This window comes from Myotis davidii, unplaced genomic scaffold (assembly GCF_000327345.1).
Source record: "Myotis davidii unplaced genomic scaffold, ASM32734v1 scaffold1673, whole genome shotgun sequence".
Lineage (NCBI taxonomy): Eukaryota > Metazoa > Chordata > Mammalia > Chiroptera > Vespertilionidae > Myotis > Myotis davidii.
This window is the reverse complement of record NW_006284850.1, coordinates 471,801-495,044: the sequence shown is the minus strand read 5'-3', so window position 1 is coordinate 495,044 and position 23,244 is coordinate 471,801. Positions and strand designations below refer to the sequence as shown.

At 40.3% G+C, this 23,244-nt stretch overlaps 2 protein-coding genes and 1 pseudogene across 2 annotated transcripts in view; 1 reads left to right on the top strand and 2 right to left on the bottom strand.

Moving 5' to 3' along the window:
* Positions 1-23,244, bottom strand: part of EFHC2 (EF-hand domain (C-terminal) containing 2) — a 151,981-nt gene that overhangs the window by 113,294 nt on the left and 15,443 nt on the right. Inside the window, exon 2 of the mRNA XM_015558399.1 lies at positions 8,032-8,182. Coding sequence (XP_015413885.1) covers positions 8,032-8,182 — 151 coding nt within the window. The remainder of the gene's footprint in view (positions 1-8,031; positions 8,183-23,244) is intronic.
* On the top strand, positions 11,008-17,941 carry LOC102767357 (putative deoxyribonuclease TATDN2). Its single transcript, XM_015558398.1, is given in 5 exon segments — positions 11,008-11,019; positions 15,442-15,666; positions 15,669-15,750; positions 16,001-16,030; positions 16,068-17,941. Coding segments are annotated over 5 exon segments (2,223 nt in total).
* LOC102767069 overlaps positions 18,260-23,244 on the bottom strand; it is a 7,124-nt pseudogene continuing 2,139 nt past the window's right edge.

The window sequence follows — 23,244 nt, the reverse complement described above, 5'->3', positions numbered from 1 at the left end:
GAGCACTCTGCAAGCTTTAACTTTCTAACATCTCCCTGTGGTTTAGATCAAAATGATGATAGATCCCTTTATGTTTAATGTGTTTTCATTTCACGCAGTTGGGATTTGCTTTAGATCTTTGCTCATACCACTAAATTTAGTTTTTAGGAATTTACCTCCCAGAATAAAGTATGTTGAGTTCATTTTAGTAACATTGTAAACCTAGTATATATCCAACGAAAACAAGAGCTGGTTCTTTGAAAAGATAAGCAAAATTGACAAACCTTTAACCAGACTCATCAAGAAAAAAAAGAGACAGGACCTCAATAAATAAAATTAAAAATGAAAGAGAAATAACAACTGACACCACATAGATACAATGGATTGTAAGAAAATACTATGATAAACTATATGCCAACAAAATGGACAACCTGAGTGAAATGAGTAAATTTCTAGAAAAATACAATCTTCCAAAACAATCAGGAAGAATCAGAAAATCTTAAAAGACCAATTACAACTAAAGAAATTGCAGCAGTAATAAAAAATAAAAATAAAAAAAATAATACTCCCAGCAAACCAAAGTCCTGGACCCAACAGCTTCACAAGCAAATTTTACTAAACATTCAAAGAAGCTAATAACTATCCTTCTCAAATTATTCCAACATATTTAAGAGGAGGGAACACTCCCAAGCTCATTTTATGAGGCTAGCATTATCCTAATTCCAACCCCAGGTAAAGATAATACAAAGAAAGAATTATAGGCCAATATCCCTGATGAATATAGATGCTAAAATCTTCAAGAAAAGATTAGCAAACTGGATCCAGCAATACACTGAAAAGATCATACACCAGTGATGGTGAACCTATGACACGCATGTCAGAGGTGACACGCGAACTCATTTTTTGGTTGATTTTTCTTTGTTAAATGGCATTTAAATATATAAAATCAATATCAAAAATATAAATCTTTGTTTTACTATCGTTGCAAAGATCAAAAAACTTCTATATGTGACACGGCACCAGAGTTAAGTTAGGGTTTTTCAAAATGCTGACACGCCGAGCTCAAAAGGTTCACCATCACTGTCATACACCATGATGAAATGGGATTCATTCCGGAGAGGCAAGATTGATACAATATCCGCACATCAATAAACATGATGCATCACATAAACAAAAAGAAGGGTAAAAACTACATGATCATATCAATAGATGCAGAAAAGGCACTTGATAAAATCCATACCCATTTATGATAAAAGTGCTAATTGAACTGGGAATACAGGGATCATACCTAAGCATAATAAAGGCCTATATGATGTTACATATCATGATAACATCATACTCAGTAGACAAAAACTAAAAGCATTTCCCTTAAGAACAGGACAAGACAGGGATGTCTGCTTTTACCACTCTTATTCAACACTAGAGGCCCAATGCACAAAATTCGTGCAAGGGGCTCGGCCCCACCACCACGGTGGTCACCTCTGCCTCAGCCCCTGCCACTGAGGCTTCGTCCAGAAGATCGTCCGGAAGGACACTTTTATTATTATAGATAGTACTGGACATCCTAGATCAGTGTTCTTAACCAGGGATACACTAAGAACCAAGTTCTAGACCCCAGGCCTACAGAATCAGAAATTCTGGTGGTAGGTCAGAAGATTCTAATTATCTCTCTCAACTGAAAACTGGTATAGACCTTATCAGAATATCCATGGCACATTTCTAATCATTATCATTTACTTAGCATAGATTAGTTTTGACTTGGTAGTATTTAACAAAGGATTTTTCTGTTAGACAATTGGAGGTAAAACTATTGGGGTTAACCGCTGACATTCATGGCTTAGTATAAATTATTTCAACTACATTGCAACAAATTCTACAAATATAACACATCTAACCAAAAAGAGAATAATGTCATGGCAAAAAATGAAAGCAAACCTTGAAGTGTAAAGTGATTTGACTTATAATACACATATATCTCTCTGACAGCCAGGATTCGGGAACATTCAAAATATGTTCTGATTAGAAGCTGCATATAACTGAATGCCCATTATGGCCCCTTGCTAAGGGATGCTTCTTTGTTTTTGGCTTATTCTAAACTCCCCCCTCCCTAAAAACTTTACATGATAGGAGAGGCAACTAAAAGGGAGGCTAAATCCAGGTACACGAATTTCTAAACAGTCTGCTCTACAAAAAAATAAACAAACAAACAAGTGCATCTGACCTCCTAGTTCATTTGGAAAATATTGAAACCCTATGAAAGTGACAGGAACACCATCCATGCGCAGAGCCTAGATGTGACCCCTAGCCCCTTCCCAGGGCCCACAGGCACATGAAAAGCAGTCCCAGACCACTCAAGACACAACTGAAAGAAATACTACCTACCCCATCCCAGGTTTGAGTCACTGATTCATTAAGCTTGTGTTCTTTTCCCCAGTTTTTTTTTTTAATTTAGAAAAGCCTAAAGAAGGTATTTAAATTATTTTGCAAGGTATCCTCTGTTCAAACAGACTTTCCTTCACAAAAATCATCATACTGAATTTCAAGAGAGACTGGTTTCTCACTAAACAAAGCTTGTTTATTTGTGCTTTCTTTCCACCGGACTTGCTAGAGCCCATCAGGTATCTTCACTCTGCTGACAAATTCGGTCTTGTTACATATCATGATTACTATATATCCTATACAGACCCCTTGAGCTGTGTCTTCACTCAGGAAAATGACCTGCTCAGAATGAGCCAATCAGAAATTCTGGCATTTTCACAGGATACTTTAGAATTGTCTTTTACTCAAGGTTTTTTTTTTTTCTGGGTGTTTATGAATAATATGCCCTATTACTTACCTAAAAAATATTTCCAAATAAATCATTATGACTATCTTCAATTTGCCTTTGGAGTCTGCCTATGTGACATTTGAAATCAAGAGGGTGAAAAATTGAAAACTCCTAATAAAGGCCTTTCCATGGTCCTCAGAGAAGATATTGCAATTCGTTTCTTTTCTTGGATAGTTTAATAAAACCAAGACTCACTGGACAGGTGCCAGTGAGCCACAGGAATGTGAGTTTTCACTTAAAAATAATAATAAAAATCAATGCAAGTCACTAATGCAAGTTCGGGATGTCCTAGACTTCCTGTCCATCACTTGTGTAAATTTGGTGTCATGTAGGGAAGGTAATCAAAAATAAGAAAGGCTTATGTAAAGAATATCAGAGTAAAGCATTTAAGTGTAAACTTACAAGAAAATATTTTTTTATTAAAACAATACGTCACTTACCTAATATACACACGTAAAATACATGCTCATGGAAATTAAAAGTTTTAAATTTTCTTTCTTTTCTGAGATAATTCTTCAAGCATTTTCTAATACATTATTGTAAATCTTTAAAAACTGCCTTATTCATGTTAAAAAATGACTCTAAAGAGTCAGAGACCTCTTGTCCATTTACAAAATAAAATGTCACACTTTCAACGTCAAAAATTTGTGAAAACCTTTTTTTAAATATCAAGTCCGCTTTAGCTGGTTTGGCTCAGTGGATGGAGTGTCAGTCTGCGGACCGAAGGGTCCTACATTTGATTCTGGTCAAGGGCACATACCTCGGTTGCAGGCTCCTCCCAGGCCCAGGCCCTGGTCAGGATGTGTGGAGTAGGCAACCAATCAATGTGTTTCTCTCACATTGATATTTCTCTCTGTCTTTCCCTTTCTCTTCCACTCTCTATGGTAATCAATGGGAAAATACCCTCGGGTGTGCAGGAGGCAGCTGATCAATGATTCTCTCTCATCATTGTTGTTTCTGTCTCTTTCTCCCTCTCCCTTCCTCTCTGAAATATATATGTCTCAAGGCATTTCCATGTTTCCTAAAAGATTTACCACTAAATCATAAGTTATTCAAATGAAAAGACCAGGGAGTAGAGAGTACATCAGTTAAAACACAATGAATAATGAGGACAGCTCATATTGCCTCCTCAGACCAATTCTCCCTTCTCCCTCCACTAGTAAAATCAAGCACAGACACCAAATCAAATCTTCTTCCTCTTTCCACCACCTCAACAGCATCTCTATTCCAACATGGTGCAATAAGCTTAATTGTATTCATAATCTGGACACCCCTAGTTCCCAGTCCACATATCTAGTCTTGACTTTTTCCCTGAAAATAAATGTCAAGGTTCCATCTGCCTGGCAGGCATCACCATATAGATGTCCCAACACACCTTCAAAGTCCTCATGACCTAAACAAACATACCTCAGCTCCAAACCCAATGCTGCTCCTTGCTCCATGCTCCTGCGCTTTATTAATGCATCAGCCACACAGTGAGCTCCGAGGCAATCATTTAAGACTCAGATGAAGCAAATTATCTCTCTAAGCCAGTTTCCTTTTCTGTAAAAGCTGACAATGACCTACTTTAGATGGTTGTTAGGGGATTAAATAACATCATGATAAAGTAGACACTTTATCATTAGATATTCCCCTTCCTTATACTGTGTATTTAAGCACTTCTCAAGGCCTATCAACTCTGCCAACCAAATGTCTCTAAAATCTTTCCCCTATTTTCTATTTCCTCCATCAAAGTTCTGGTCTGACCACTCAGCATCTCTAACCTAAACAATTGCAAAACTCTTGGACTAATCACCTGTTCCCTTCTCTCTCTAAACCTGCTTGCCTATAAGCTCCACAAGATAGGAGTATAACAGGTCTTATTCCTTTTCCATTTCCCCCAAAATAAGCACATTGCCTGGCAGAAAATAGGTTGGCAATGCTGACTGGCTCCCAATTCATCATCCAGACACAATGAAGCCATGCTTTAAGAAAAAGTTCAATCACACAGCTGGTGTGGCTCAGTGGTTGAGCATTGGCCTATGAACCAGAAGGTCACAGTTCAATTCCCAGTCAGGGCACATGCCCTGTATCGGGGGAAGCACAAGAGGCAGTTGAGCAATGATTCTCTCTCATCATTGATGTTTCTATGTCTCCTTCCCTCTCCCTTCTCTGAAATCAACAAAAATATATTTTTTAAAAATTAAAACCTCAATCCCTTCAGCATTGAAGGAAGCCCTTTGCATACTGACTCATCACCAACTTATTCTCAAGGTCCCCAAATTCCTCTATTTCTCCCTCTAGAATCCAATATAGTATATCAATATGGAGGCACTAAGCCAAATAAGTAGCAAACAAAAAGTTTATTCGACATAGGCAGAAAATCATAAAACCTGTTAATAACAATAAGTAAATAGTAAGTAGAGCAGTGATGGCGAACCTTTTGAGCTCGGAATGTCAGCATTTTGAAAAACCCTAACTTAACTCTGGTGCCGTGTCACATATAGAAATTTTTTGATATTTGCAACCATAGTAAAACAAAGACTTATATTTTTGATATTTATTTTATATATTTAAATGCAATTTAACAAAGAAAAATCAACCCAAAAAATGAGTTCACGTGTCACAGGTTCGCCATCACTGAAGTAGAGCATGTATATTTTAAACATAGAAAGAAAGGTATGGAAGAACCAAGAGATAACTAATTTTCAGTATATATTAAGTATACATGAGGCACCTGGGTTCTAAATATTCATCATGCACTAATCTACAAGATATAGTAAATATTCATGAGTACTCAATATTCATGAGGCTTTAATTCGGCCACTCATCCACTGGTGACACACATTCTGGCCCCATGTGTCCTTTGCCCAAGAAACACAAAGTCTCTACTATTTAGCAGGTGTATTGGTGAGCTGCAGCTATGGCCAGGCCCACTATCCTTGCATCTCTCTGATACAGTATGTGCCATTACCCCAACATCCCTTCTGTATTTGGTTCTTCTTGAACTTCCACTCTGGTCTCCCAACCACACTAATTAGCAGGAAGGGCTGATACAGCAGGAGACACATAGGACCATTGCTTACCCCCAGATTCAGGCAAGGTGGTCATTCCACTCACTTTTACCCTGTCCTAAGTGTGTGAACCTACCTCATCTCTTTCCCCTTGCTTCTTGCGATGTATTTGAAATCATTTTAATGCATCATGTGATTTATGCATTTTAATCTGGCCCATGAGGCTGCTGTTCTGTGGTCTCTGGAAAGCCCATATGCATGCTTCTTGGAGGCCACCATTGCACCAAGGTAATATCCCACACTATACTCTGGCTGCTTTGTAGGAGGAGCAGAAATGGAATCAGAGAGATCTATTAGGCAGTTATTCCATTATTCTAATCAAGAAATAAGATTATCCAGGGTTACAATGGTAGCAAAGGGGACAGAGAAACATGAACAGATTCAAGATATGTTTTGGTATGAGAATAAGGAACAAAGATGGTGGGAGTAAACAACAGGAAAGGTAAATGAAGCAGAGACCATAGTCAGAGATGGCAATTTCAGAGCCTAAGCTATTAGAGATGGCGATGCTCAGAAAGACAAAGAGATAATAACAGACCCAAGAATCATAGTTTGTCAGAGATCAAAGGGGCCTTGGAAGGTCATCGACACCAAACACCAAACAAACATGTGACTCCCTTCCTACACTTCTACTAACTGTCAGTGAAAAATAACCCCTGACTTGCTCCCAGGACCATCCATCTATACTCGTGGTCGGCAAACTATGGCTCATGAGCCACATGCGGCTCTTTGGCCCCTCCAGTGTGGCTCTTCCTACGCCTTAGGAGGACCCTAATTAAGTTAATAATAATGTACCTACCTATACAGTTTAAGCTTAAAAAATTTGGCTCTCAAAAGAAATTTCAATCGTTTTACTGTTGGTATTTGGCTCTGTTGACTAATGAGTTTGCCGACCACTGATCCATACCAATGACCAAAACAAATATGTGACTCCCTCCTCCTCCACCCAACCCTGACTCTGCTCATCCAGAACCATCTACTACAACTTCTGGCAGCTCTCTTTCAGAAAATTATTCCTCTTACTGAACTGGATTCTGACCTATTAGGTCCTGTACTTGAGGATACAGAAAATTAGGTCACCCCTCTTCCACATGATATCCCTTTAGATTTCTGAAGACATTTATCAGGCACACCTAAGTATTCCCTTTACAGGTTTTCCATTTCCATAATTTGCCTTACATATGACAATTTTCAGTTCTTTTACCATCACGGTTGCTATACCCTGAAGGCATAAAGCACTCAGCATTGTCCCGCATGATTGAGTAATAGCATAAACAGAAGAAATCAGTCACTTCCCTTGATCTCTGCCATGCTTCTAATAATGCCACCCAGGATTAGCTTCTCAGGTGGCCACATCATAGAGTTAATGCTTGTCGGGTAGAAGTAGAGTACGCATAAAGATGACTGGCTTACATGGGGTGAAAGAACAATAGCCCTCTGTCGAAGTATCATCAAAGTCTGTAGTGAACGGGTATCAGGATGAAAGAGTGGTTGAAGCAAATGGCGGTAAATTCAAGAAAAGAGTGAAGACCGATCTGGAAGTGGCAGTAGAAAACCATCTTCTCTCTTCCCTTGAGAGTGTTGTGAAGGAAGTAATATGATCATAGCAAAAAGACCAAAATATCTGAAGAAAAAAAGTCAGACATGGGAGTTTGCTCATACTAGAACATCATCTGAAAGGATACAAGTATGTCATAGAAGAGTGAGAGAAATGGCCAATGTTGAGGTAGGGGGCAAGAAATCTGATAAGTCACTACTAGTAAATACAAGCTAATAGCATGTGTATATTCACTGTGGCCAGCAAGTTAGACACATGAAAAGTAGCATGGGTTTTTTGGTTTTTTTTGGTTAATCCTCACCCAAGGACATTTTTCCATTGATTTTTAGAGAGAGTGAAAGGGAGAGGGAGAAGACAGAAAGAAAGAAACATTGATGTGAGAGAGACACATCAATTGGTTGCTTCCTGCACTCACCCTGACCAGGACTGGAGAGCAAGCCTGCAACCAAGGTACTTGCCCTGGATGGGAATTGAACCGGGGATCCTTTAACACTCTATCCACTGAGCCAAACCAGCTAGGGCAGCATGAGGTCTTTTTAAAAAGCTAGAGAAAGATAGTATATAAAAGCAGAAGTTACAAAGTAAAGAACTATAACTCTGCTTTAAATAGATACCTTGAGGCAGTCCGCTATTTTCTACAAATGGTTCAATTACTTCAATTGTGTCATCTTCAGGGTAGAAGTAGATTTTATAGCGTCTTATTCTATATTCTTCTTGCCTTTTATCATCCATTTCAGCTTCTTCATATGCATCAAAAGCTAATACCTGTTAGAATCATAATTAGAAACTAAGAAATTTTAAAAAATCAGCAAATTTAAAATCAATAAAGCTACTTACTGTCCATATCCTTTTTGTTACTGTAAAGAAAAAAAGTTGAGGCTATTTTGCAAGAAGATATTCTACACATGAGCTATGATAATGAATATATAATCCAGATTTCAGTATATAAAGATTATTTTATATTTTCATCACCATCTGGTTTGAATGAGGAAATGATATTAAGGAAATAAATCCATCATTCATCTCTACCATAAATTGAACTGTCTGTCTTTGTAATTTCAGAGTGGGATTCTATATGTATGTGTTATAGACAAAATAATATTCTTTCTCACAAGATGAATATGTTTTGTCATTTTTTCCCATTAAAAATAACATAAAACTACCTTGGATCTAGGATAAAATTACCCTGACTTCTGGTCCTACTGATTGCTTGCCTTGAGAGCAATTAAAACAGGCATATCTGAAATTCTAGTGTACCAGAGACCCCCGCCTTACACTTCTTCAGGAACCTCAAAGAACCCAGCTCAATGCCAAACCCAGTCTCATCTCACATTCTGTTATGTGTTGGGGTGGATGGGACACTGAGCTAGGAAAGGTAGATTATAAAGTAGTTAGTAAAAATCAGAGATAGTAAAAAATACCCTTGAATACCCTTAACCACTGAAAACTGTGCCTCATTCAGTAATACAACACAGCCCAATTTTCTCCCATGTTGAATGAAGCAAAGGCTTCTTGTTGAAGAGCCGTTGAAATCGCTTCCTTGGGCTTAGGTGCCATGTTATATGAGGGGAGGGGAGTATCTTTACTGATTGGAATAATTTTCAACATGGTGAGATGCTCACATACTGAGAAAAACATGGTAATTGAGGATAACGAAGAGAACAGTAGATTTAAGCTACCATTTACTCTTTACCTGGGGCACAGGCTACTTGAAAGCTCCATTTTAATATTCCCTTTATTCCCATTTTTGACCAATTTTTATCATTAAAGTTGCAAAATTTAATTGTGCATATGGTGTAACATCAGGGTAATTCAACATGGACAATATAATAGCTATGAGTGAGTCTGTTTGGGTGGTCAGTTATCCTAATTAGAAAGATATGCTTTGTGAGTGTTCAGCAAATTTCTATCAGAAGCCTACACTTCAGAAGGAGCTGACAAAATGCATCAGTAGTTTATCTCTGATCAACAGAGGAAGCTTTATTAATTACCATAAAGGATTATAGAAGTGAGTTTTAGTTAGTGAAATAATTATATTCAAAATGAAAAAAAAATCAGTTACCAATATTGACTAGGCACTGTCTTTACCAGTTCAGGTTCTAAAAATCTAGTAAGCCCAGAGATCTATAACCTTCAAATGGCACCTTTGGCTTTATTCCAAAATGGTCCCTTGTTCAGCTGCTTTCTTGGGGGAATTCATCTGGCCTGATTCCATTTAGAAGTTAGCTAAACTCACTACTAGAATATTGTTGTATTTATGTTCAGTGAATATGTCTGGTAAGATGCTATTGGATGGATACAGGGTTTCCTTCTAGGGTGATTAAAATGTCTTGGAACTATGCCCTACCCAGTTTTGCTCAGTGGATAGAGCACTGGTCTGTGGACTGAAGGGTCCCAGGTTCGATTCCAGGTCAGTGCACATGCCCAGGTTACCAGCTCGATCCCCAGGAGGAGACGTGCAGGAGGCAGCCAATCAATGATTCTCTCTCATCATTGATGTTTCTATCTTTCCCTCTCCCTTCCTCTCTGAAATCAATAAAAATATATTTAAAAAAATAAAATATCTTGGAACTAGAAAGATGTGATAGTTGTACAACACTGTAGATATACTAGATGCCACTGAATTGTACACTTTAAAATGACTAATGATTTATTTATGTTATATAAATTTTACCTCAATTTGAGGGCAAGTGGGCAGGGGGTTGCTATAAGGAGTCAATGGGAGAGAAAAGGGAACATATGTTGTACTTTCAAATATAAAGATTTTAAATAAATAAATAAAAATTAAAAATTATATTGGACACCAAGCTGTGTTGAACATGTTAAAATGGTGAATTTTATGTTGCATGAATTATGTCTCAGTAAGAAAAAGTAAGAGGTGAGAAGATGTTGCTGGAACACCTAAAAGCTCAGAGGGAACTAAAATCACCTTTTAAACAGAATTTAACTCAGGAAGAACTTGTACTTCCCACTTAACTACCTAAAAGAATTTAGATAAGGGCCCTGTGCCAGGAAGAGAGCTATTATCAGAGAAAACTTTTTAAATCAGAAAGATTTATCTGCATGGCATGGCAAACATTTGTTTACCAAACATTTGCTCTGCCCAACTTCCTGTGAATTGTTCTACTCTCCTTTGAAGCCCAGAGCCCTAACCTCTTCTCCTTAGTTCAAGGTGGATGTAAGCCTCAATTTCCTGACTACCAGGAAGTCTCATATTTTTATGGGGCTACCATATATACAAAATTTGTTTTCCTCCTGTTAGTCTGTCTTAAGTCAGTTTAACTACTAGACTAGCCAAAGAACCTAGAAAGGAAGAAGGGGAAAGTTTTCCATCCCTACAATAGTATTCAATCTGAAACTTATCTTTTGGTAATTGGGTCAGAAAGTGTAGAGAAAATATTCATAGCTCTCACCTACTTCTATGTATTGAATATACATTTATTAACGACCTGAAATGTAGTTATCCTATATAATAAAAGGCTAATATGCAAATAGACCGAACTGCAGAACAACTGAACAACTGGTCGCTATGATGTGTGCTGACCGCCAGGGGGCGCGTGCAGAACATAGCCAGCATCAGCTGCGTCGGGATGGTGGAGCAGGTAAGCAGGGGCACCAGACCAAGGCAGGGCGCCAGTCACTATCATTGGGGCGATCCTCTTGTGGTTACTGAAAATTCTTTGCTCCTGCGCACCGCGGTCCCGCCTGGCACCCACACCTGCTGCCAGCACTGACCCCACTCACACCCACTGCTGGCACCCAGCGCTGGCTCCAATCTGTCGACACTGTCAGTGGGTGCGAGCAGCGACTGCCTGCCCTGATCCCTCCTCTGGGCTTCTCCACCTCCCCCTGCTCCTGAGGGGCAAACGGGGCCGGCAGCCACCTCTCGAACCTGCTGCCAGCACTGGATCTGCTTGCACCTGTTTGATCCGCTGACGGCGCTGGCCCCAATCGCTCTGCAACATCAGCAGGTGCGAGTGGCACCGTCAGCATGTGGGAGTGGCAGCGGCAGACAGGGGACCGGGGCCGTGGTGGGGCAGGGCAGGGGCGAGGAGGATGGGCTGAGACCCACCCTTGTGCCCACCGCAGCCTTGCAGCCCACAGTCCCTTTCAAGGTGCACAAATTCATGCACTGGGCCCCTAGTGATTATATATTTATGAAGGATATACTGATATATATTTATTATATATATTTATGAATGACCAAACTGGCATAGAGCAATTGACAACACTGTCATGTATGTAATCACTAAGTATTCAGCAATCTAATGCTGAATTAAAAGTGAGTAAAAGATGCCAAATGGAAATAAAGAGAAAAAATACAGCATTTTAGACCAGCCTTCAATATTTCTAGAAAAGGGATATACTGATAGTTCATGTTCTGGTCCCTTGAGAATACAGGGCTGCAGAACTCCACCATGAAAGTGAAGGGGAGCACAATCTGTCACCTCAAAATATGCCTCCTTGGCATGAGGATTATTTTAGGCTGGTTATTTTTAAGAAACTGCAGACCCAGGGGAAGCTCTGAAAACTGAGTAAAAGTTACCCTTTTGTAAGAAACATTTACATGTATAAGGAAAATCTCCATGTGCAAGGATGTTCCCACTGTACCAGTTAGAGAATAACTCAAAGTCTTTAGAAACTTTTAGCAATGCAGAGGCAAGGACTTAAATCTGCCTAACAACCTTACCCTTGTTGACTGTGCCTTTCCAGATAACCTGCTATAACTGGCCTTCCCCTTCCCACCACACCTTATGTTTTAGCTAGAGATGATATTGAAGGTGTTGGTTTGCACCATTACTGGGAGTTGTGCGGTTTTCCTGGGGTCTCTGCTATGTATACAGGTGGCAGCCATTGCTGACAGAGGCCTTTGGTGCACTCTGCATTTCAGGAAAAGACACAGACTGAGATTTCAACCTCCTGTACTATTTATTCCCTTGCATGCTTACACTCTCTGAGTCAACCACTGCAAGCATGTTCCTGGTTCTATCTTCTCACCAATGAACTGACACCTGCCCCAACCTGCATAAAACAGATGGAATTGGGAACTTGGGCAGAAACTTTCTCTCTAAAAGGCAGCAACTTTCTCTATAAAAGGTGGCCTCCCTTTTGTCTCAGGGGAACACAAATTAGGTTGCTACCTGAATCTGTGTCTCCCAGGCTACAGCTCTTTTTGTTCCAATAAATGCTTTCTTTTATTTGTTACACTATAAAATTAATTCTGGTCTACATAATTATTGTGCTGAGAATAAATTGAAAAATACAAGTATTGATTCTAATAAAGAAATTAAATATATTCTTATTGATTTCAGAGAGAAAGGGAGAGGGAGAGAGAGAGAGAGAGAGAGAGAGAACCACCCATGATGAGAGAGAATCATTGATCCGCTGCCTCCTCCACATCCCACACTGGGGATCAAGCCCACAACTACTAAGCCACGCCGGCTGGGCTAAAATGTTTTAAACGTACCAACCTATAAGATACAGGCAAATCTATAAATCTTGGGTAAATTATTTGATTTAGACTATTACATAAGAGAACTTAGAGTTAAAGATACTTAACAGCTCAGCCAGCATGGCTCAGTGGTTGAGCATTGACCTATGAACCAGGAGTTCACTGTTCAAATCCCGGTCAGGCACATGCCAGGGTTGTGGGCTCCATCCCCAGTGATTCTTTCTCATCATTGATGTTTCTATCCCTCTCTGCATCTCCCTTCCTCTCTGAAATCAATACATATATAGTTAACTTCGTTAAATGTGCTAACAGCAATTCTCAGCCTTGACTTCACATTAAGAACTTACAAATAAAAAATAAAGCAGAGCCAAGCCTAAATAAATTATATCAGAATCTTGGGGTGGGTGAGAGTGGCATTAGTATTTTTTAAAGTTCCCCAAGTAATTCTGAAATTCAGTCAGAGTTTTGAACCAGTGAGCAATGAACTGAACAAAAATTTTTGAAAGTGCAAAAATGTGTCATAAGGAAAACAAGCAGAAAGCAAAAAGGATAAAAGCACAAATAGATGAATTTGAAAGAAGAAAAACAACTGCAACAAATAAATCCAAGTTTTTTAAATAAATGAAATAGATCAGATTCTAACAAAGATGATCAAGAAAGAATATAAACAATGAAATAATGAAATAGTACATGACATATAGAGATGCAATAAATTATAAATTATCTTATGATAAATTATACAAGCCTTTATGAAAGATAAATTTAAAGCCACAATTAAAGAGATGATATTTTTGTAAGAATTGTGAACTATCAAAACACATGAATAAACTAATAACCAAATAAAAAGTGAAAAAAATTACCCAAATAATTGCCCCAACAAAGGCTCCAACCAATATGATTCACTAATGGATTCTTTCAAATTTTCAAGAAAAAGAAAATTTCCACAACATTATGTAACTCCCCCAGGATACCAAAATTGATAAGATAGCATGAAGGTGAACTGCAGTGCCTGATAGTCTTACCATTAAAAACGGGGGGCAGGGGAGTTGAACTGTGGAGCAAGCCAAGGTTGAGAACTACTGCTCCAGAGCAATTTCACTATGTATGATTTATAGAGCAAAGATTCTAACTAAAATATAAGCAAACAGAATTCAAGTACATCACAGTTATAAGCCACACACACAAAAAAAAAGCATTTTCCTCACAGATTTAAAAATATGTACAAATTAATAAAATAAGGGCAAATATAGGAGTGTGTCAATAAATAAAAGTAAAGTATTCACTGTAAGAAATTATCATGTAAGTGCAAATTAAAAGAACAGTGAGTCACTGGTTTTGTTTGTTTCTCCTATTAAGTGTACCTGGTAGGATTACTGGATGGGATGTTAAATTATTACAATTCTTCTGGGGCCATGTGGTGCTCTGAGGAGACATTTTAAAATTCCTATACTTCTTGGGAACTTTATTTCTGGGTATAAAGCCCAAAGAAGAAAAGAAAAATATGGAGAAACATTTGCAAAGATGTTCTTTGCAGCATTTACTTTTGTTAGAAAGAAAAAACTAGAGTGAGGAGAACTTAAAGGGTTAACCAAAATGAAGTGCCTGGTGAATTATGGCATATCTATGTACTCTTGGATTATGAGGAACGCACTAGAATGATTTTTTTAAACTATGCAGAAATAGAACCCCCCCCCCAAAAAAAGAAAGAAAACTATGCAGCAATACGAAAAATATTTAGGTTATGTAGAAATGTTGATTGAGTGGAAAAAAAAAAAACGGGATTGAAAATGGTAGCATACTACAAAGACTATGGTTTTGAAAGCACGTATATTTAAAATATGTTTTTAAAACTGTATGGTTTTTGAAAAGAATATGGGGGGAAAGGAAACGAAAGGCAAACAATGGTGGCAGCTCCAGGGTTAGACTGACCTGAGGGAAGCATGAAGCGCTTGTAAGAGTACACGCTTACAAGTGCACGACACCTTGTAAACCGCTCCCTGCCATACTCTCCCCTCCCCCACCCCACTCCTGCACTGACTCCCTTCACTTCCGCCCCGACTCCCCCTATTCTTCCCCACCCCGGCCACCGTCCCCTTGGTTGAGGGGAGTGCTTCCGGCCACCGCCACCATCCCCCCTTGGTTGAGGGAAGTGCTTCCGGCCACCGCCACCCCCACCTTGGTTGACTGGAGTGCTTCCGGTGGAAAGGACTGGTGGGTGGGACTAGCTGCACTCTACTCCCTCACCCCTCCCTTCGGGAACTAGATTGGCAGTGTTGTCCTTCACAACATTGATGGCTTGAACCTCTAAGCCCAGTTCAAGAGTGCCCTGTGTGTGGTCTATCCCCAACCGGAAGTGCCTTAATGTCCCGGAAGTGCCTTAATGTCCCGGAAGTGCTTTGACATACCGGAAGAAGAAAGTTCTTAGTCATTGCGGAGGCGGAGGCGCAGCGAGGGCTTGGGCGCCATACTGAGCCTTCGGTAAATCCGCCTTGAGACTTCTCCTGAGCACTGAATCACGAATTCAGTGCGAGGCCTTTGACATTTCTGGAACACTGAGAACTGTGATGGGCAGGTGAAAGAAAGCGGACCGGCCGTTGCCTCAGACGGGTGCAAAGTCAAGTACCACAGGAACGGCACAGAGGTAGGGTCCCCAAGCGAACGCAAATGACTCTGGGAGCCCAGCGACGTGGCCCCCTCCAGCTGGCCACCTCATAGCTCTGCCTCACAGTCAGGAGAGGCTAGCAGCCCTGAGTGTCTGAAAGCCCAGAGGAGGACCTTGTGGCCTTCAAGCCGAGGTTTTTCCAGGGAAATTCCTCCTATTCCTCAGGCCCAGACGTGGGGGGAGCGGCCTCCAAAGACTGCCTAATTCAGAACACTTTGGGTTCCTTCTGTCTGGAACCCGCTCTGTGCCTCCCCACCCACCCCTTACGCGCTATCGGCGCTATCGGCGCTATCGGCGCTATCGGCGCTATCGGCGCTATCGGCGCTATCGGCGCTATCCGCGCTATCCGCGCTATCCGCGCTATCCGCGCTATCCGCGCTATCCGCGCTATCCGCGCTATCCGCTATCCGCGCTATCCGCGCTATCCGCGCTATCCGCTACGGGCTCTGCCCTGCCGGCGCCTTTCTAGGAGCGCTATCCGGTACAGGCTCTGCCCTACCGGCGCCTTTCTAGGAGCGCTATCCGCTACGGGCTCTGCCCTGCCGGGGCCTTTCTAGGAAAAATGGCTTCTCGAGACGATGCCTACAGCTTTAAAGCTAATTCCAAATGCAATTCCTCTAAGTCTGTGAACTCTGAATTAGCAGCCAAAGCTGAGAGTCAAAATGGTGACAGTGAGCAACCAAAGAAGGCTTGGAAAAAGCACGGTAGACGGCAATACCAAGGCTCTTTGCTGACCTATGGGTTAGCTATCCAGGGCACCTTGGTAAAATCAGTACCTAAAGGAAAGGAAGAGGCTGCCACTAGTACCAAACCGAGCCCTAGAGAGCAGCCCAATCCTGGTGAAAGACCAGCTAGTGCTGTCACCTCTGTTCCTCAGAAAAAGAAAGTGTCAGGGCCAGAGGTCAAGCAAAAGATTGTGATCAATGTCAGCAGCTCTCGTGGCAGAAAGATGTTTCTATATCCTCAGGAGAAGTCCAGTGAGAAGCCACTTGGTGACTCCAGAGTAGTCACTTTTGAAAAAGGCTCTACCGCCTTAAAATTTATGGGCATAGATGACTCTCATTCAGAAATCCAAAAGCAGAATGAAAGGGGTGTAGTGATTAAGCACCCCTCTTCAGAAAGAGGCTGCTCTAATGGGAATGGCATTTCTATAGTCCAGTTCTCTCAGGAGGGGCAAGGCTCACTGAGTCTCTCAGGAATTTCAAAGCCTTCGTCCTTCCCCACTGACCATGCCATGTCCCAGTCTCCTTGGTACAGCAGTCCTTTACCTAACTATGCCAGCTACTGGCCCAGCAGTCCAGAGCCTTCTCACTATCCCTCCCTGGGCGGCAGCAGCAATAATACATCCCAGGCTGGGCAGAGCATCTGGAGCTTCTTAGGAAATCATGCCTCCAGCCCTACAGCATGGTTCCCAAACTGGTCCAGCAACCTGAAGGCAGCAGGGGAAGATTACCCCCAGAATTCTTACTCATTTAATTACTCCAGCAGTTCAGAAGCCATGGTGAAGGAGAAAGGAATAATCCAAGAGCAGGCACTGTGTTCTGGGGGAAGATATATATCTAGTTCCCTGGCAAGAAGTTACTGGGAGCAGAGCCTAAAGGAGGGTTTCATTGATACCCATTGTCACTTGGATATGCTGTATTCCAAGTTGTCTTTCAAAGGGACCTTTGCCAAGTTCCGAAAAATATATAGCCATTCCTTCCCTAAGGGATTCCAGGGCTGCATCTCTAATTTCTGTGATCCTCGCACCATCAAGGATGGCCTATGGGAGATGCTGTTGAATGAGGATCTGGTTTGGGGAGCCTTTGGCTGTCACCCCCATTTTGCACGTTACTACAATGATTATCTAGAGAGAGATATTTTGCAAGGCTTACGGCATCCCAAGGCTGTAGCTTTTGGGGAAATGGGCTTGGACTACTCTTACAAGTGCACGACACCTATCCCGCAGCAGCACAGGGTCTTCGAGAGGCAGCTGCAGCTGGCTGTGTCTCTCGGGAAGCCCTTGGTGATCCACTGCCGAGATGCTGACCATGATCTGCTGGCCATCATGAAAAAGTGCGTGCCTCCGGACTACAAGGTCCATAGGCACTGCTTCACTAGCAGCTACTCAGTCATTGAGCCCCTGTTGGAGTACTTCCCCAACATGTCTGTGGGCTTCACAGCAGTCCTGACTTACCCTTCTGCCTGGCAAACCCGGGATGCTCTGAATAGGATCCCCTTGTACAGAATTGTCGTGGAAACCGATGCACCCTACTTCCTTCCTCGTGGGGTTCCTAAAGGCCTTTGCCAGTACTCCCATCCAGGCATGGCCCTGCATACAATTCAAGAGATGGCCAAAATCAAAGAGGAGCCACTCCGCTACACCTTAGCCACCTTGCGGCAGAATACCACTCGTCTCTACAGTCTTTAAGCAAAGAGGGCGCCGTCAGGAGTCTTCTGGGGAAAAAGGAGACCGACGAACTGACAACCTAGACTTGACTTGAACTCTGCCTGTAGCCCAGCTCAAGGATGTGTTCAGCAAGCCCACCGGCACAGAAAACAACAGGACATGATGGCTGCCTCAAAACCTCTTCCGAAGACTTCTGCTTCTGGCTGGTAGGATGCAGTACAATGGGACGGGAGGAGGGTTAAGAGGATCCCCCCTTGATTTTATCAAGGTTTTTGCTCCCAGCCAGATTGTGCCAGCAGAATCATTAAGGAAGAAAGACTTCTACTGGGTCTGAGTTCGCTAAGCCAAATTTCTGTTCTCTGCAGCCAGGGTTCTTGAGCAGTTGGTGAATAAAATCACCTTCTTACTTGTCTTTACAACATAAAAAAAGAAAGTGAGGCATGTTGAAGTTTGAAAGTGAGCTGGGTGATTTGTTCTGTTTATTCTGTAAGTTTATTTTTATGAGTTCTATAATCCATATGGTTTGTTGTTAAATTCATAAGTTCAGTGACTGTTCAACTTTCAATTAATTTCTAAAGATAAACCAGCACTAGCATTTAAAAGGAAATTGATTTAGATGAAAATTGGTCAGTTAATAGTCATAATGTGCCAAGGGGAGCTGTGGAGGAGCTTGGAATGATGGGGGCCAAACTGGTTTTGAATCTGAACCGAATTCCCAAAAGTTGTATTAATTCCAAGTCTCTGCTAGTAACCAGTATATAATAGCAACTGTTCACTCAAATTGCTCTGATTCTTAATGAGGCCCAAATATATATCATTTGGTTCTCAGCTCAAAAGCCTCCTCCACCGAGAAGCCCTCCCTGACTACCAATCTATAGTGTTCCTCTCACCTGAGAGGAAAAAAATCCTTGGCTTATGGTTTTGATTTAATTACAGCACTTAACACTGAGATTGTCTTGTTAGTTTATTCATGTGTTCATTGGTTATTTTCCCCACTAGGTTGTAAGTTTACAAGCTTGTCAGTCTTGTGCACACTGTAAATATATACCTGATGTAAGAATAGTGCCTGGAACAGAGCAGGCAGTGAGCAAAGATTTCTTGAATTACATGTGAATGACTAACAGACTTCATTAACACTGGGAGTTAATGACAATATTTGGATGAGGGGGCCGATATTACGAAGAGTAAACCATCATATTTCTAGCACCCTTCTTTAATTCAAAAGGCAAGGTGATGATTAAAGGCCACCTATATTCTCACTATATAAGATCCATGAAGGACTAAATGTCATTTATCTGGTCCTAACAAAGTGACATTACCAAGTGGGCATTTAAAAAATGGATGTGAATACATAGCTGCATGCATAAGAACACATTCAACAAGATAAGGAGTATGTATACATAAGGTATTTTTCATTTCCAAAACTAAGACCTTTTGGTATGGAGACAGCACTTTGCATAGCACTTGGTGTGTCTACTCTCCCATTCTGGAGGTATTGGAGAGCATGAAGGCAGCCGGTGATCTAGAAATTCAATTTGCTGTTAGTGGTCCCTGGGCCATCAGTCAGCTTGGAGTCACAAGGCATCTCAGGCCCATTAACAGGCTCTCTGAACCTTGGCAGTCCTTTCACTGCAGGTCAATATTTTGCTTGACTTGAATTTCAGAAAGGCAGCTGTTTCTACCTTTAAAGCTAAAAAGGAAGAAACTGCCCACTTTGTCTTGAGAGATGGGAGATGGAGGATTCTGTTGTTTCTTTTTTTTTTCAGTTGGTATTTATTCATATCTGACTTTAAAATTAGTACTTGTTTATTATAGATTTTTGAGACTACTAAAGAGCACAAAGTGGAAGAAAACACTAGTCCATGCTCCTCCTACTTAGAGACAATCACTTTAACAACAGGAGTAGCACTTTGGTGGTTTCTCTGATATTATTGACTAATTCCAGCATTGTTTTTGAGTCAATTTTGCTAGTTAATACTCACTATAATATTCACTTAGCTTCATAATTAGCATAGGTTGTACATTTTAGTGTATCTAAATTTGTGATTTAAATGAATTGCTTTGTGTATTTTTGTTTGCTTTCCTGAGCAAACAAGCTAGGAGTCTAATTCTGTTTGTTTTAAATAATCAACTCTTAGACTTCTTGTTCAAATCTATTTCGTTTACTGGTTTATAATATTTTGCCTTTAAGTTTGAGATTTGTTTTCCCTTCAATTCCCAGATGTCTGGGTTTTTTGTGCTTTTTCTAATGGCTTAAATCAAATGCTTAGTTTAATTTTCATTGGGAGAGGGAAAGAATAAAGCATTTAATGCCATAAATTTGCCTGTAATTGTAACCCTGATGTATCTATAGAAATTGTTATTGTAACGAAGTATACTTTCCCACTGTAAAAATAATGCATATGCTTTACAAAGATATGAAAATAGGCACAGAAAGAAGTGCAGGATATTTCTACAACCCAGAACCCACTGTTTTGTTAATATCTTTCCCATTGTGATTGTGGTTAGATTTGGAAAAGTACCAAATTATCTGTACTTTTTAAAAATGCATATGCTACACGCCCATACTTACAGAAGATTAACATCCTACAAAATCCCACCACCAATTGACATACGATGTTTATATTCTGGTGTAGCTTTACTTATAGTCATTTAAAAAAATAGAGTTAAAAGTACAAAGTGTATCTGTTTATTAAGTAGAGTTAAAGGAACATTCACAGGTCCTAGACAAAGATACTATAAAGATAAACTTTTCCTTTGATTGTTACTTTTCACTTTTAAATGATTTGTCAGTTCAAGTATTAATTCTAAAAGTAAATATATGTTAAAACTTACCTAAATACTTCTCCTTTTTATATCCCTATCTTGCATTTGGAATTCATTGTATTAGTATTAGTCTTTAACCATTTATAGTGTTTACATTCTGTTTTGAACTTTAAATAAAATTTATTTGAAAATTACTTATAAGTTTTCTTCTTTTATTCACCACTAATCCTTTTATTTCATGACTTCCCATGGCTGAACTGTTTAGTTTGCTTTATAATTGGCTGGAGTACATCTTTAAACAACTCTCTCAGAAAAAAATATGTAGATGGCATGTTTGTGAGAAATTATGTATCTGAAAATATATTCCTGTTGCTGAGTCTAGAATTTCTGGTTCACAAACATTTTCCCCTAAAAGTGATAGATATGGCTTCATTTGTGCTTCATTGTCTTCTGGCATTTAATATTGCAAAGAGCCTGATGTCAACTTCTCATTCTTTGGGGTTACACTACTTTTTGTGCCAGAATGCTTGATAATTTCTTTGCCAGGATAAGTCTAATTATTGGTCTTTTCTTTTGTTATTTTCTCTAGTACATACTAAGCATTCCATCTGCAGATCTCTGTGTTTTTATAGTTGAGAAAGTTAGGGGTTTTTATTATTTTCTTGTGGTATGTTTAGCTGACTCCATTGCTTTTAATCTAGTTTCTAATTCTTTAGGTTAGAATTCTATCCTCTGTCCAACCTTTCAGTATCTCATTGCTCTTATATCTGACCTTTTCCACTGCATTTTGGGAGAATATCTAGTTTGCCTTTTAACCTAAAGTCTCATTTGGTAATTTGTGTGTGTGTGTGTGTGTGTGTGTATGAGTAGAAGGGATGGAGAGAGACATAGAGAAAGAAACATCGATGTGAGAGAAACACATCCATTAGTTGCCTCCTGTATGTGTCCTGACGGGCTGGTATCTAGTCTGTAACAGAGGTATGTGCCCTTGACCCGAATCAAACTCATGACCCTTCAGACCGCAGCCAAAGCTCTAACCACTGAGAAAAACTGGCTAAATGTTTGCCTAAATGTTTTTATTTGAAACAAGCAAGCACTTATTTTCTCCATTCAAAATTAAAACGGAGCACAACAGCGACAAACATCATTTGGCAGGACAGTTGCCATATGTGAACATCCTTCTTCTACTCACTGTGCTTGGGGTAAGTTTACACACAAGCAACCATTCTTACACAAATGCTTAACCTCAAAGTGCTAACGTCAAACAAAAGGAAGTGGTCTTAATTTCATCTGTGGGGCAACATGTTCTATAAATTCCAAAAGGTGAGAGAAGCACAAACACAACCCACTTTTTTAAAAAAAAACAAACAACGTAATAGTTCAGAGTAGAATTTTCCATCCCCCCTCTCTCCCATAATAAAAAGTTGTGCTGGAGTTTGAAACCCAGATTTGGTTTTTAGCTGGTCCATTTAGAAAGTGTTCCCCCATATGACTTGCATCATTAGGGTTATGGATAATAATCCATTCGCTTTGAAGAGAGGTGTTTCTACTCCCCCACTGCTTGCCTTCATGCTCATATTTCTTAGGGCAGCTGCTGAGGATCTTTTAAAGCCACAGTGTTGTTTGGCTTCTTCCAAAAACTTGTCCAACCCAAAAGGATCTTCCTCAAACTGAACTATTCCTTTTCAACCTCTTTGCCTAAGACTCAAACCAGAAAACTTATTGGGAACAAATCTGTTGGTTTTATTCTGGCTTCTAGGTCATCACCACATGTGTCCTTATCCAGATTTTTACTGGGCCTGCAACTATTCTGAGGCATATATTTACCACCTCTCCAGACTTGACCATAAACATTGTAAATTTTGTCTTCTCCATTTGTAAAACCACTGCCCATACCCTTGGATTAGTTGAACAGCCTTTGGTCATACTGAACTTCATTGGAAGTCCGAGGACTGGACACACCAGGACCAATGAGATAACCTCACTGATACCTTGATTTTTATTTCTCTGCAGTATTGACTTCTTATCAGGAGCTTCCCTGGAAAGATTCCAGTCATGCTGTCTCTCTTTTTGCCTATTGTGCCAGATTTCATCCCTCTCACATGCCTCCCTATCCTCTTTTTCCACATGGGTTTTATCCCAGCTCTTCTCTCCCTGGCTTTCTGAGCCATTTCTCTTCATGTTTCTTTTCTTTTTGAGCTGTCTGTCTACTTGAGCATGCATTTCCCCAGTTTCACAAGCCTTACAATCAGCAATGTAGATGGCCTGAGCTAGTTTGGCAAAATTTTCATTTATATGAACTGTGTGCAGTCCTCTTCCATCAGCAGCCAGATGTTTGCCTAATGGAATTGTATAGCCCTTTGCATTTTTCCAATTTGAACTAGAAGGAGAAATCTTCCACTCTTATTCCTTCACAGTCATCTTTCGGGTAACAGTGGTCGGCAAACTGTGGCTCGTGAGCCACATGCAGCTCTTTGGCCCCTTGAGTGTGGCTCTTCCACAAAATACCAGTGCGGGCGCGCACGTACAGTGCGATTGAAACTTCGTGGCCCATGCGC